The 16003-nt window shown below is 41.9% G+C and overlaps 2 protein-coding genes and 2 long non-coding RNA genes across 15 annotated transcripts; 2 read left to right on the top strand and 2 right to left on the bottom strand.

Moving 5' to 3' along the window:
- The first annotated feature begins 1776 nt into the window (after window positions 1–1776).
- Window positions 1777–15997, top strand: LOC135335470 (ras-related protein Rab-3-like). 11 transcript variants are annotated; one of them, XM_064530980.1, is made up of 8 exons: window positions 1777–3494; window positions 3569–3711; window positions 9898–9934; window positions 11304–11553; window positions 11677–11774; window positions 14868–14931; window positions 14987–15017; window positions 15355–15997. In XM_064530980.1, exons 6-8 carry the CDS (start codon window positions 14916–14918, stop codon window positions 15860–15862), a joined length of 555 nt encoding a protein of 184 aa, XP_064387050.1. In that variant the 5' UTR covers window positions 1777–3494; window positions 3569–3711; window positions 9898–9934; window positions 11304–11553; window positions 11677–11774; window positions 14868–14915; the 3' UTR covers window positions 15863–15997. The 11 variants fall into 11 exon arrangements, with proteins under 11 accessions (XP_064387050.1, XP_064387049.1, XP_064387056.1 ...); XM_064530986.1 differs by lacking the exon at window positions 14987–15017 and having other exon boundaries at window positions 1781–3494; XM_064530983.1 differs by having other exon boundaries at window positions 2549–3494; window positions 14868–15017.
- Window positions 5861–6618, top strand: LOC135335471 (uncharacterized). The gene is made up of 4 exons (XM_064530988.1): window positions 5861–6053; window positions 6112–6183; window positions 6245–6300; window positions 6367–6618. The coding sequence occupies exons 1-4, from the start codon at window positions 5861–5863 to the stop codon at window positions 6616–6618; spliced, it is 573 nt and encodes a 190-aa protein (XP_064387058.1).
- Window positions 6047–8529, bottom strand: LOC135335472 (uncharacterized). 2 transcript variants are annotated; one of them, XR_010394510.1, is made up of 5 exons: window positions 8387–8529; window positions 8104–8283; window positions 7819–7921; window positions 6383–7250; window positions 6047–6197 (listed from the first exon to the last, which is right to left on the bottom strand). It is a non-coding gene; the product is annotated as an uncharacterized LOC135335472 (long non-coding RNA). The 2 variants fall into 2 exon arrangements; XR_010394511.1 differs by lacking the exon at window positions 6047–6197 and adding an exon at window positions 6307–6321.
- LOC135335473 (uncharacterized) lies at window positions 12798–13974 on the bottom strand. The gene is made up of 4 exons (XR_010394512.1): window positions 13798–13974; window positions 13581–13678; window positions 13319–13385; window positions 12798–12907 (listed from the first exon to the last, which is right to left on the bottom strand). It is a non-coding gene; the product is annotated as an uncharacterized LOC135335473 (long non-coding RNA).
- Window positions 15998–16003: the final 6 nt, after the last annotated feature.

Raw genomic sequence — 16003 nt, 5'->3', positions numbered from 1 at the left:
TAGCAGGCTTCTATCCAGGGGAAGAGAGAGGGGATATGCTTGCGGAACTTCTGAAACATGCTTCCCTGGTCGATACTATAGAAAAATCGACGAGGATAGTCCAGCACCGGTGAAGTGGCTGGATACTGCGTGGATGAATGAATGCTTTGCAGCCCCCTTTGCAAGGCATTTCGAAGTGAGCCGACAAAGAGACTCTCCGATCCTCTACCGTATACCTCGCTTCGGTTCATAGACACCACGGGCACTACCGAACGCCACTGAGAAACTGTAGGACACTATAGACACCACGGGCACTACTGAACGCCACTGAGAAACTGTAGGACACCATAGACACCATGCATGGGCACTACTGAACGCCGCTGAGAAACTAGGACACCATAGACACACGGGCACTACTGAACGCCACTGAGAAACTGTAGGACACCAGAAACTGTATGACACCATAGACACACCATGGACACTATAGGACACCATAGACAACACGGGCACTATTGAACGCCATAGAGACACCCTAGGACACCATAGAAACCACGGGCACTACTGACCGCCAGTGAGAAACTGTAAGACACCATAGACACTATATAGGACACCATAGAAACCACGGGCACTACTGAACGCCACTGAGAAACTGTAGGACACCGTAGACACCACGGGCACTACTGACCGCCACTGAGAAACTGTAGGACAACGTAGACACCATGGGCACTACTGAACGCCGCTGAGAAACTAGGACACCATAGACACCACGGGCACTACTGAACGCCACTGAGAAACTGTAGGACACCATAGACACTGTAGGACACCATAGACACCACGGGCACTAACTGTAGGACACCATAGACACTTAGACTGGCGGCGACAGCCCCTCGCGTGCGTAGCGCGAGGGGCCAGTCTCACACCGTAGACACTATAGTACACCATGGGGCACTACTAAATACTGTTGACAGAACACTATTGGACACTACAAAAGACACCATGTTGGACACTATAAATACTATACAATAATACTATAGACATTAAGTTAAAACGCTGACATAGCTTATTTCGCATCCAGCTAATTAACCGCACAGGGGCTAGGTACTTGATATAAGACTCACGAATATAGCTGAATCAGCAATAAACTACAATATAATTATAGTAGTTCCTATACAGTTCCAATGGTTCCATAGTTCCATTGTTCCACAGTTCCATGGTTCCACGGTTCCACAGTTCCATATAGTTCCATGGTTCCATAGTTCCATGGTTCCACAGTTCCACGGTTCCACAGTTCCATATAGTTCCATGGTTCCATAGTTCCATTGTTCCACAGTTCCATGGTTCCATGGTTCCACAGTTCCATATAGTTCCATGGTTCCACAGTTCCATGGTTCCACAGTTCCACGGTTCCACAGTTCCACGGTTCCAAGCGTTCCACGGTTCCATGGTTCCATATAGTTCCATGGTTCCATAGTTCCAAGCGTTCCATGGTTCCAAGCGTTTCATGGTTCCATTGTTCCAGGCGTTCCATGGTTCCACAGTTCCATGGTTCCACAGTTCCATGGTTCCATAGTTCCATGATTCCATAGTTCCAAGCATTCCATGGTGGTTCCAAGCGTTCCATGGTTCCAAGGTTCCACAGTTCCATGGTTTTACCGTTCCATGGTTCCATGGTTCCATGGTTCCATAGTTCCATGGTTCAAAGCGTTCCATAGTTCAATGGTTCCACAGTTCCAAGGTTCCAAGGTTCCACAGTTCCATGGTTCCAAACGTTCCATGGTTCAATGGTTCCATAGTTCCATGGTTCCACAGTTCCATGGTTCCCCATAGTTCCAAGCGTTCCATGGTTCCATAGTTCCATAGTTCCAAGCGTTCCATGGTGGTTCCAAGCGTTCCATGGTTCCAAGTGTTCCATGGTTCTATGGTTCCAAGCGTTCCATGGTTCCTACTGTTCCACAGTTCCAAGCGTTCCATGGTTCTACTTTTCCATGGTTCCAAGCGTTCCATGGTTCCTACTGTTCCATTGTTCCGTGGTTCCATAGTTCCATGGTTCCATGCAAGCGTTCTATGGTTTACTGTTCCATGGTTGCTACTGTTCCATAGTTCCATAGTTCCTGCTGTTCCATGGTTCCAAGCGTTCCATGGTTCCTACTGTTCCTGGTTCTAAGTGTTCTATGTGTCCAACTTTTCACTTCTTCCATGGTTCCATGGTTCCTACTGTTCCGTGCATGGTTTCTATACTGTTCCTCGTTCCCAGCGTTCCATGGTTCCCACTGTTCCTTTAAAAATGTTCAACAATCATGGAACGCTTGGAACAATGGACTCCTTGGAACTATGGAGCAATGGAACACTTGGAATCATGGAACAGTAGAAACCATGGAATGCTTGGAACAGTAGGAACCATGGAACGCTTGGAACCATGAAACGCTTGGAACCATGGAACCATGGAACGCTTGGAACTATGGAACCATGGAACGCTTGGAACTATGGAACCATAGAACCATAAAACTATGGAACCATGGAACTGTGGAACCATGGAACTATGGAACGCTTGGAACCATGGAACTATGGAACCATGGAACGCTTGGAACTATGGAACCGTGGAACGCTTGGAACCGTGGAACTGTGGAACCATGGAACTATGGAACTATGGAACCATGGAACTATGGAACCATGGAACTATGGAACCAAGGAATGCTTGGAACTGTGGAACCATGGAACCGTGGAACTGGAACCGTGGCCCCATGGAACCATGGAACGGTGGAACCATGGAACTGTGGAACCATGGAACCATGGAACTGTGGAACCATGGAACTATGGAACCATGGAACCATGGAACTGTGGAACCATGGAACTGTGGAACCTTGGAACCTTGGAACCGTGGAACCATGGAACGGTGGAACCATGGAACTGTGGAACCATGGAACTATGGAACCGTGGCGCCATGGAACGGTGGAACCATGGAACTGTGGAACTATGGAACCATGGAACGGTGGAACCGTGTAACCATGGAACCATGGAATCATGGAACTGTGGAACCATGGAACTGTGGAACCATGGAACTATGGAACCATGGAACGGTGGAACCATGGAACTGTGGAACCATGGAACTGTAGGAACTACTATAATTATATTGTAGTTTATTGCTGATTCAGCTATGTTTGTGAGTCTTATATCAAGTACATGTATATACGTATACATTGTATAGATTTAGCCTCGAATCTGGCCTATGGATTTATTCACTAGGGAATTTTGCATTAAACATCTAGATCATTATATCTAGACTGGCTAGCAGCTAAAAGCTAGCTAATATGCTATGGTTGAACGAGGCAGTGACAAGAGAAAGCTATCTCCACAGTTGTCAACTCCTACTGCCAGTACTGAAACTAGATATAGATCTAGACTCAAGCAGCATGAGAAGCTACCCCCGAGTCGAATCATTGCTCAACAATCCAGAGACTCACCTAGGCTCTCTCTGTCGACTGTACACCAAAACAGCCAAGAACCATTGCGAAGCAGTGAGTGAAATAATTACAAGTGTACATGTTGCATGTGTGTTCAAATAATCATATATCACGGCTAATGTTTGTAGGTTTTGCGTGTAGCTCTCGAGTGAGGAAGGTTCTCAGCAAAGACTACACAACACCAAAAGAAGCACAAACAGCCCTCATGGCGCTCACTTCTAAACTCCCTGCGAGAGTATCTTCAGAACCACAAGCTCTGAGTATCTCGTATGTACGTATTCAAATCATGCGCAAGTTGTGTACCATTATCCACCGTACTGCATGGGGAATAAAGTGTGTGCATGGGCCACTCATGAGATAGGTGGCCTGCGTGGCTGTGACATACCGTAGTAGATCTAGTGCATGCATGCAGCAGTGATACAAAGCTCCTTTTCTGCCTGTATAACCATAGGGCCTCCAGGCCTCTGCAACACTGGTTATAAACACCATCAATATATTTACTGTGAGAACCAGAAGTCTTATATATAAATTAGGATACAGCATCATCAATAAATTGGCTAGTTTTTACTCATTCCTGTTCTATCTTCTTCTTGAATTCCACCAATTTTTGAAGTTCCACTTACTTCTGCACAAAAAACTTGATCTTTAAAAACACATTTGCAATGTGAAAAATTACTAACATTGTGGCCAGGGAAGTACCAAAAAGTGGGAGAGAGCTGTATGTCACAATCCGCCACTACGTCATGAACGGTCTAGGTTAGCAAATTAGATCATGTGTATGTTTAACAACACGGTCCACTTACATTGTCAATTACATTACGTGAAACATGTCATGAATATCATTTGCATTGTTAAAGGGCTGTGTACATGTTCATGACGTTGTGACAGATTGAAAAGCTCTTCCAATCAGATTTGACAGTTCTTATCTAATCTATGCTGCATAATTTTCTAGGTGATGTACTAGCCTCGTTCCCAGGCCGATTTGTCTCTAAAATAACGCTAGGTCGCCTCCTCGAGGCTATGTGAAGTACATGTTGGAAATAACACTATATTTATACCTATAGCCAACCAGACTGCAGGATTAATGGTAGACATGATCTAATAACAGTTATAGGCCAAGTGAAGGTTTCTGAATAGCGCAGAGACCATTGTGTCACCGTGCGGATAAAACAATCTACGTAGGACTAGCTATTAAACGGTCCAACACACACAGCATTCACTTCTCAGTTTAGCCCCTCACGAGGTCAATCACAAAACTCAGGCTTAGACTGGCATTACGTCTAAACATAAGCAAATACAAAACGATCAACACACAATGCCAGTCTCTTACATGTTGGACGAGGCCAATAACTGATAGAAAATAAGCTAAGCAACTGCGTGGTATATGCAAACTTGAAGAGAAGAGCTAGCACAGGAGGTCGAAAGCATAGCAAGCAACTGTTATCCAGTTCGCACATACCAAAATATATTGTGAATAAGTTGCTAAAGAAAAAACCCTGCGTGTATTTATATGCTCAGGAAGCTACTGCAGGAGCATATCTGTAGGAGACAATGTGTTGCTCAACTGGCCCTTTGACGGCTACAAAACCCAGCCTAGTGTCTCCTCTTTTTGCAGTAGGCACCATGCATCCGACTGTTGCCATAATTATAGAGCTTCTTTTTTTGGCTAGAGTCTTCTGGTCACATGTGAGGCCTGTAGTCTACAGTGTAGACATCATAGACCTCCGTGAATACCTCTGAATATTTGAACAGGTCTCAATGAGAATAATGGGCCTCTCAGTGACCGACCACATTTATGACTAGCCTCCTTCGCAGCCTCTCCTTTTTCTGTTCTTTGTCGTAGTTTAATAAGATAAAATACGGGACTAATTGGAGGAATAAAGAAAGAAAGAAGGAAGAGACAAAGAAAAAGGAGAGCCTGCCTTGCTAAGTCGCGTGACGGTAGACGAGTGGTAGACGAGTGAAAATGAACGTGGGCAATCACTAGCTGGGCGGAGCCTGACAGAGCAAAAAGCTACAGCATGCCTACGCATAGCCTCGACTCAAGTCCGCTTTACAGCGGCCTGGTATACCTTGTATGCGCATGCGCGAAATAATTCGTATATTTATCAGTATTACGCAAGTGATAAAATCGGACAAAGTACACAAAGGAAAAATACGTAAAACTGCGTGGTTGTTGGTGGTAGAATGTTCAAGACAATGGCAGCCACCAGAATATGCAGATTGTGCTGCAACATTGTTACTTCTACTCGCTGCTCAGCTCTGTTCAGCAAAGAGTCTGTTCAAAGATGCCTTCCAGACAGACTTGGCAAACTGCTAGAGCTGCCAGTTAGTGAGTGTGATGGGCTATCTTCATACATTTGTAGAGCTTGCACAAACAAATTCCAGTCTCTGGAGTCTAAACTTAAGCCTTTAGAAGTATGGCTAAGTGTGGTTTTGAGCAGGGTCGAAATAAGGCTTCCATCTGTAGTCCTATGGTATCAGGTAGGAAGAGAACTAAAGACACCAGTGGGCTTGAAGCATCACCTCACACAGTCCATGCTAGACCTCTAGCAAAACGTCTGACAGTAGGAGCACCTGGAAGAAGGCTTGCTTTCTCAACCAGGGAGGAACGTAGGTTGATTGCAACAAATCATATATGTAAATGACAGGAATCATCTCTTTTTCATAGCGCACACAGACTGTCCTCGTCAGCCACCGCTGTTAGAGTTGACCAATCTCGAGCAGTTTTCTTCTGTTGACGGTATGTTAAACCACCTACAAACGAAATGAACGTAAATTAATATATAACCATTAACTTAAAGGTTCAGAAGGTGTTGCAAGAGATATTTCCAAGCCTGGTTCGACTGAAACAGTTATGGTGAGGATAACAGATCTGATACTGTAAACACACCAAAATCACACTAATTAATTAAACAATATACAGATCACAGTGAGCTCACCCAGTACAGTGACTGCGGAAGTAGATGAAAGTCTCCAGAAATTACGCCAGGCACTGAATAGTGGCAACATTCAGTCTATTGCCAAGGCAGCATTTTCTTGCCCTTCACTGAAGGACCAATTGGTAGAGGGTGTGATGAAAATTCTTGACGACGAATGTTCCACTCTATGTCGTAACTCTGGGGAGTTTGTCTCTCTATTTGTGATGCAATCTGAGAAAACAGACCACTTGGCTTAGATTTTCAATTTGAGCTAGAGGCAAATTTGTGACCTTGAGTGCAAAGTGATGAATTTAGTTTTATAAGTTTACAAGTATCTATAGCCTTTCTACTATCTCTATGTGAAGTCTGGTGCTCTATATCCAAATATGTTCACCTCAGTGCTTCGTCAAAAAACGCAAAACATAGGCTTACTAATGGAGTAGGGCATCTTTGAATGGCGTTTTTTCAATAATGCAATTTCATAGCAACCAACTTCAAACGATTATAACTTAGTCATAGAATGAGGTATGTACAGACTAAGCATAGCATTGTGTAGGCATTTCTCTGCTCTATCAGTATGCATAGAGATCTCAACTTTTTTAGACCAAGCCAAGTGGTCTGTTTTCTCAAATTGCATCACATTTCACCGGGTTCCAATTGACAATGTGGAAGCGTTATCGTGGAAACAGGCTGTGTCTGAACTACAGCGAAAGTCTCCGATTCTATTTAGGCTTATCCAGACGATCGTAGGACGTTCAGATCATAGGAACTTGCATAAACGCGGAGAGAGTCACTACCCTGGGATGTGTATGGCCACAGCAATTCTCTTGAAAGAGCGTAACACAAGAATGTGTGGTATTCAGTCGTTTCTGTCTCTCGTACTCTTCAACTGTAGAGTAAACAAAAAGGTTTGTACATGTACATGTACATGTATGATGTGTGTCCACTACGTATTTTCAGATACAGGTATAATTATTATATCACAGAGAGGGATTGGAAACGGAAGTTACCTTGCCGCGTTAGGCCAGGGTTTAATCGAGGCTACAAAATGTATGTATGATTGTAATGTTAGTAAAATCTAGACTAGATAGTGCCTGCAGTATACTCCCAACTGTCACCTGCGGAACGTATGGATTGACACATGCAGTACACTGATAATTAAGTATTACCATTAGCTAGAAGCATACTCATAAAGATCTCAGAGCATGACACTCTTTGTAGCTATTTTGAAAAACGTATTTTTTCCAAAGGATGCTCACCATTATAGAGGGCATGAGAATGCATGTTGTTTTAGGGGGGCTTTGAATGCATTAATTGCAGTGGTCTTAATTCCAGAAACATCGTTTCCCCAAGTGCTGCACAACCGTACACAGATTTAAAAATTAATGTAACGCGATGCTACCTCCGTTTCCAATCCATCTCCTCTTATATAATTATGATTACATTGAATTACTCACAGGTATACTCCAGGCTGAATCATCTTAGTGTCACTATCAGTTACTGTGCCGTGTTGAAGTTGGTCACGAAAATCAGCAAGCTGTACCAACGTCCTATCGATGCCTGGATTGATGAGGGTGCATGTTTCAAGTTCGTGGGGGACAACGTTGCTAAAACAAAGGGCGTTAGAGACATACGTAGTGACCATCATGGTGAGCTAGTGCAAATGTACAGTTTGTTGGCAAAGGACCATCTCCAGTCTCAACCTTTTCCCCCCTAACCTGGGTTCCCTAAAAATAACTCACTTCCTTCCTACAAAGGCCGACATTGAGGGCATCCAAGAAAATTTGGTCGTTCTAGTCGGTCGAATACTGTGCGAGTACATCAAGCCCCTCCAGCGGTACAAACGGTGTGTTGTCAGTCACATTAAGCACCCCCACAGCACAGAGATGGCCAAAAAATCTGAGGTTGTAGTCCTTGATGTTCTACACAAGAATGAGGCAAAGGCCGCAGACATGATAGACATAATGATCGAGAAACATTCATACTTGAGAAACATTCATACTTGAAAGATTCTATTGAACTTACTGTTATGTCAGGTGGCGATCAGATAACTTGTGAAAGACAGCGATGTAGCAAAAAACATATGCGAGATGCGGACACTCGCAGTGGACGATTGGAGCAGTTAGAGCCTTGTATAGAGGACTGGCACTGCCTTATGAGTATTCTGGGGGTAGGTGAAGCACTCACTTGGACTTCTTATCGACCCCTTTGTTTCCACTGAGTATACCAGCAGGAACACCACGATCATGTAGACTAGTCACTTGATCTACCATTAGAGACACTAGGGGACAATACTACGCTCACTAGGAGGAGAACTAATTCTATCCAGCTTCTTGTCGAATAAAAAAGGCAAAGTTTGGTAGCAGATAGACTTTCCATATCCCACAGGAAAACATCATTCCCTTTGTACAGCATCTGTAGAGTGTCAAGCTGTTTATCCCTCAGAACTAAATGACTTCTCTTCACACAAGAAAGGGCATAAGCCAGAGCGGAAGAGAACTCAGTGTCAGTCGAGCTAGTCATCTTTGCTATATGTAAAGTGTGTAACACGGACCACTAAAATTAGAATACAAAATAGTATACGTGTTTATTTTACTGACAGTATCCACAAATACACGGATTACCCCCTTTTTGGGGTAATGTAAGCGCATGCGCATACAAGGTATACCAGGCCGCTTCTAAAGCGGCCTTGAATCGAGGCTAGCCTACGCATTGCAAACTCTAACATAAAAGCTGTTAGCATCGTAGATAGTAAGCCAGAATCAAGCGTGGAGACATCGTAGACGAGGGCTTACCTAGTAAAGACTAAAGACTAAAGATCTAGATCTATATCTAAATATAGCTCATTTTTTTTCCTGAGTTCAGAACAGACCCACTTGACTAGTAGATATAATTATTACAGCAGTATAGTCTACTCTACTCTAGTCTTTCATACTTTCTCTACTGACTAAAGGTCTCACGAAGGCTGACTCTACTGACTAGACTAGACTGTACTGTTCATTACAGATTATGTTCCTGGTAAATGCGCTCCAAGTACTGTGTGGGAGGACAGTTATTGAGGTTTTCTCTCGCCCACGCTCGTTAAAATTTGTCTACGTCAGTAGGGGATCACGCAACTTAGCAAGGCAGGCTCTCCTTTTTCTTTGTCGCTTCCTTCTTTCTTTCTTTGTTCCTCCAATTTTCTCTTCTGTGACAAAGAACAGAAAAAGGAGAGGCTGCGAAGGAGGCTAATTTATGACAAGCACATATCTAATTCAGTGGGTGGCACCTGTTTATGAACTCACATGGTGCTTATGTAAACACTGCATGCATAGTTTCAACATGTATAAATAAGCTAAGAAGTGAAAAACCTTTGCTAATGAGCCAAATCAGCAGAATATTTGACCCCCTGCGTATCGTGTGTCATTACCAGTTTAGGTTTTGCTATTTTTATTTGCGAAGTGACCAACGCTCACTAAGTTCGTATTTTTGATGCTTGCTAAAGATTTCAGTGATACGGTAAACTGCACTAATGTCTTTATATATTAATACTGTAGGGCCTGCAGGATAAAGCTGCCAATACATCGCGTTCAGGTGAGTGTGTCATGTAGTATTGTTGACAGAATATTGAAAATGTGCACTTGTCTTATAAATGACATAATTATATAGGCAAGCTTATGTTGCGTTACCTTCGTGCTATGGAGGTAACATAACACGACTATCAAGCGTTCCATTATAGTGTTTTCATACACTGCAAGTCACCTGGGGTGTATTGTGGTCGTGCAGTTGTATGTACTCCCGACATAGAAATGTCCTTGGGTATAAATCCCAATACACCTTGAAGTCTGTTTGAGTTACTTGAGCCCCGAAATGTTTGGCAAGTATGCCAGAGACTTCGTTATAGTTAGAACATGGGCATGAGGTATCTATGTGTTATAGTGTCCCAAAGCTCGAGGGCTTTAGCCCGAGGGATGAGGGACACTATAACCATAGATACCGAATTTTTGCAGCAAACAAGCCCAGCAAACGAGCGGCTCCTATACTACTCTTGAACAAAGCAAAAGGAACTTTAGGAAGAAGCCAAAGCTAGAATCCCAGCACTTCCATACATCCAGCTCCTCCCCCATGCAGCCTTGCAGCAAAAAAGCACAGCACACTGCCCAAAAAACGAGCGTCTCCTATACTACTCTCGAACAAAGCCAAAAAAGAAACTAGAGCTTCTCTCTTTCATTCTAGTTCTGTTATTATATTACTAGACAAAGGACTTAGCTACAATAATTTTCATATTATTACATGTGTATCTTCTTGTAACTCACAATACAATGTACAATGTTGTAGTTTGTAGCCCAGAGCAATCTATAGTACCGGTACTATAGCTCATAGTTCCCTGCTAAATACACTCAAATGGGATCTAATACATGGAAAACTGATCAGTGATCAGTGAGCAGCATGACACACACACAAACACACTAGTGCAAGTGAGAGCTTCTATAATTATAGGCTTCTAGTAACGTTTTCTTGAATATTAATTGCGCATGCGCAAACTGAGGCTTAAATATAGATTGCCCCTCTATAACAGTTTATGCTTGCAGGCTGCATCTATTAACTGCACTGACTAGATAATAGTAAACTAGAGCACTAAAGTGCAAATCCTCGGCTGGTGACATGATTATAAAGAAACCAGAAGAGTGATATAATGCAGTGCATGTATAATAATAGTGTTGTATGACTGAGTTGTCTAGCACAGCAACTCAAGAGCAATAACTAAACTTAAACGAGCATGCTGACTATAAAAGGGCGTGCTGTGGGCAGCTCCGACCGGAAGCAACCAAAAAATGACAAAATGGCAACAATGAATTTTCTTGAGTCTTGCAAAAAGACGCCCTTGACAGTTATAATGCACATTCTTTACATTTTTACATTCTTATTTTGATACGCCTTCTTCCGCTCTCTCACGAGATAGTAGACACAAACTAAAAACAAAAAATGACTGTCAAAAGTTTATTTCAAGAAGTCTGTTCTCAATCTCAAAAGAAGCCAACTGGGGGTTCCACAGGAGCTGAAGTTCGAGACTGAAGATACCAAGCAAGTCTTTGTAGGTATAGTATAATTGACAGTGCTAAGCGTTGTCTTGCTGCCAGAGATTCATTGGCCCAACATGAGGATCTGACAAACTGATGCTGTTGTTGAAGATGTGGACATAAATAACTCAAGTAAGTATAGTCCATATAGGTCTATAGTAAAAGTAGTAGTCTAGTATAAAGTAATGTGACTTCATCAACCTGCGAACGCTTTTTCGCTTTTTAACATTTGCATTTTATTTTACATGGATAAAGTAACGAAGAGGAGAGTTGAAGGTCTGTAGGAAACACCTAGTGGGTTCGGGTATCGTCCAAGCACCTCCTGAAGAACAGAAATTGATTGTACTAGTATTGTAAGTTAAATAGCGTACAAAAACTGGGTGTTGTGGCTATGACAGGTGTTTCTCCGTTCAATTCCTAGTGGGTGATCATCCTGCTCATATAGCCACCGACCTTTCTATTTGCAGTTTGTTCGTTCATATGTACAGTCATTATACCTCAGTTGGGCATGCGCAAGGTATACGGTAGTGTGTGTGTGTGTGTGTAGATCGACTGTTACAGCTGCTCGATGATAAATGAAGGAAGAGTTTCTGTATAATTATTGTAGGCTGCTAATCATAATTATTTCTTGAATTGCAATTAGTTGGGTTTGCAAAATATTGCTCTTTGCCTCACTGTCTGGTTCCATGCACCCCACTTGCCCTATTAGTAAAGATTTTGTTTGATATAGATTACTGATATTCATATAAATCCTTTTACATAAAGTATTTGTCAGCCATTTATGAAACTAATTTTTATTTTTTTTCTGCTTCTGGTAAAAAAGAAAAACTACCAAGAATGTATTTCCCTTTCCTTTGTGTACAAATTGTGTGTGTGCATGTGTGTGATTATAGTGGGAGATTTTGAATTAAAGCGAGCAAGAGATGAGAAGCTTATACCACGTTGGTTATACAGCTAGCAAGCTAAACGTGACTATATGGCATTGCACATAAATTATGCGCACTACTTAAACGAGCATGTTGGCTTTAATTACCGGATTAGCAACTTCCGGATCATCCCGGAGCGAGTTTTGAGTACCGGGTATAAAAAGAGCTGCCCAGGACGCGACCTTTGACCCCGAAAATTCATTCAAGCCTTAGTAACGAGCTGTTTTTTCTCTTGCGCAAAAGCGCTCAGAACCCATTCATACACACCGTGAACACTAAAAAAAATACACAGAAGGGAGGGGAATACATTCCTGGTGGGTTTTCTTCTTTACCAGAATCAAAAATAAAAATATATGATTATGGCTGACAAATAAATAATGCTCATGTAGGTCTGTAGGTACAGTAAAAGGCAATGTCTAATCAGCTCCAGGTTAGCTACAGTGAGCATTACTCCAGTGAACTCTTCCAAAGAGTTTTCCTTGCTTTCTTGCATATAAATAGACGGCATTGAGACTTGAGACTATGCCATTGTGCATTGTAGAAAGTTGACGAAATTGATTCTGAAAAAGAATTTATATCAGCATTAATTAATGTCAGTATATCAAACAAATCTTTGTTATCATTTAGAGTTGTAGAGTGGGGTGCAAACAAGTGAGAGCTCTCCCGGGTAGGGGTTGGTAGTGCTGGCATAATTTTGAGCATAATTTTGGGGGAAGAATTATTCTATCATGGGCACATTAGTGAGAATAATAGGCAGGTTTTGGAAATACAGGTCAGTCGAGTCAGTAGTATAAACATCTGTAGGCCTGATGGAAGTTGCGAGTACATGGGAAGTGGTCTATGTTATGCTTTGGAGGAATAATGTGGGAATGAATAATAGAACTACCAACCCCTAGCAGTGAGTGTTCCTCCAGAAAAGAGGCCAGAGAGGTAACGATATAATTATTGCTTGATACAGTAGTAAGACTTACATTTTCTACATACATAGGTTGATGCCAGGAAGACTGTCAACAAGCGAGGGTAGTTCTTCAAAGCGACCTGAGAAAAGATGAACGTTATTAATAATAATGACTCTATGTATGAAGGTTATTATACAAATGTCATGGTGGCTATGAGCATGATGACCCACTAGTAATTGAACGGGAAAAACACCCATCCATTTTGTCACTAGTCACCCACCCTTCACCACAGCCACAACACCCAGCTGCTGTTTGTGCGATATTTTAAACTTACAATACTAGTACAATCAATTTCCGTTCTTCAGGAGGTGCTTGGACGATACCCGAACCCACTAGGTGTTCCCTACAGACTTTCAACACTTCACTTCGTTACTTTATCCATGTAAAATGAAAATTAATGTTAAAAAAAGCACTCGCAGGTTGATAAAGTCACATTAGTGATTACTGTATACTATACTACTTACTTTTATACTATAGACTAGACTATTTACCTTCTTCAACAACAACATCAGTTTGCCAAATCTTCATGTTTTCCAAAGCCAATGAACCTCTGGCAGCAAGAAAATTAAACGCTTAGCACTGTCAATTCTATCAACAGATCTGCTTGGTATCTTCAGTCTCGTACCAAAGCTCCTGCGGAACCCCAGTATAGGCTTCTTCTGAGGTTGAGAACACTTCTTGAAAATAAACTTTTGACAGCCATTTTTTGTTTTAAGTTTATATCATGTCTACTATCTCGTGAGAGAGCGGAAGAAGCCAGAGGAGGTACGTCATCCGCGTGTCATCCACACACACATTCTACACTTTGACCTAAGGAATGTGTGTGTAAAACATTTCCTTTGACACGCGGATGTCGTACCTCCTCTGGGAAGAAGCGGTATCAAAAGAAGACTGTAAGAATGTGCATTATACGGTCAAGGGCGTCTTTTTGCAAGACTCAAGCAAATTAATTTTTTTATTTTCGCCATTTTCCCGTTGCATCCGGTCGGAGCTGTCCTGGGCACGCCTTTTTATTTATAGTCAGCATGCTCGTAATTGTGGAGCTCTATAATTAATGTACTTTATTTGTATTCCAGGTTTATTTTCTGGCTCTGCTGTGCATGATCCTATATAATATTGTAGTCCCAGTGCACCACAGCCGTTTTCAAATCCTTGTCATAAAATTATAGCCTTCAAATTGATTTTCCATTTCATTGCTCCTGCTAGTTGCTGCTATTGTTTAAAGCCAGTTGAGCTTAGGTTTCCATGCATGTTCATAATTATACAGATTTTCACATAATTTGTACAACATTCTGGTTGTGCGTTCGAGACAAATAAAATGTATTTTTGTATAATTTTATTATAGTATTACCATACCATGCATACATTGTGTATATATACCCATGCATACGTGGTAGAGATATTATTAAGAGAATTGCTAATATACTTATTAGCCTGCATGTATGTACAAATATTACACATGCATGCCTGCCTGTACATGGTCTTAATACTGATTTCTGGATCCTCATAATTATACACTCTATATCTATATGGCAATAAAGTCGTTGATTTTTCATTGCAGGGGTGGTAAAACATACGCACTTCAGTTGTGGGATACTGCTGGCCAAGAATGTTATCAAGCAATAGTAAGTGCCTACTTCAGAGGATCTAATGGATTCATTATCATAATGGACCTCACAGCTAAAGATGCACTAGAGGATGCTGAGGGAAAGTGAGGCCATTCATCATAATAATACTGCATCCAGGACCTTGTTCATATATATATATCCTGTTTTCATGCAATTGATTATCGTCCCATTGCATTAGTTAAAGGGCCCATGCATGCATCATTCAATGCATTGTATAATATATATTATGTTATATGGTTCTAGGGATTTATGGCAGTAAACCCACCAAGCACGAGGGCGAGGTGTGGTTTACGTTACCATAAATCCCTAGCATGCATTGCTGTATATTATATGTACTGCAGGATGACATGTAAGTATGTCCGATAGATCCGGCATCTATAAACACAGCCGTTCACATAATACTCACACATATATATACAGGATGACCCGAATCAAAGAAGCGAATTTGGATAATCCTGAAGTAATTCTAGTGGGGAACAAGTCTGACCTGACTGAGAGCAGAGTGATCACCAAGGAGCAAGGCATGGAGCTGGCCCAGTCACTGGGCATAGAGTACTTTGAGACCAGTGCCAAGGACGGCATGAATGTAGCTGAAGTTGTTGACAAGCTCCTTGATTTAATCTATGGAAAGCCTGAGCCTAAGCCCGAGAAAAAGCCTGAAGTTATCCCTACTGTGGAAACTGAACAGGCGATTGAACAGCCAATTGAAAAGCCAATTGAACAGCCAATTGAAAAGCCAGTGAAAAAAGAATCAACTCTTGAGAAAAAACCAGACCCTGAGAAAAAGCCAAATGTTGAAACGATTCCCGAAAAGCCCACTAAGCAGCCTGTTCGCAAGCCTGCTACAAAATCATGCTGGAGTACTGGAACATTCCTGTTGATAGGGGTCGCTTGTGTTGTAGCATTTAGCGCTTGGTATTTCTCGTAGGACTGTTTGAAAACTTTACAGTTGATTCACAGTATAAGTGTCATTTTTATGATTAATGCATGCATGCACAAGTGATTTTCTGGTAGCATTGCACTCTGGAAGAAAGATAATCATTTTTGATGGCAAACCATGTAGAGTGAG

Source organism: Halichondria panicea, chromosome 4 (assembly GCF_963675165.1).
Source record: "Halichondria panicea chromosome 4, odHalPani1.1, whole genome shotgun sequence".
In the NCBI taxonomy this organism is placed as follows: domain Eukaryota; kingdom Metazoa; phylum Porifera; class Demospongiae; order Suberitida; family Halichondriidae; genus Halichondria; species Halichondria panicea.
This window is presented reverse-complemented; position numbering and strand designations above follow the sequence as displayed.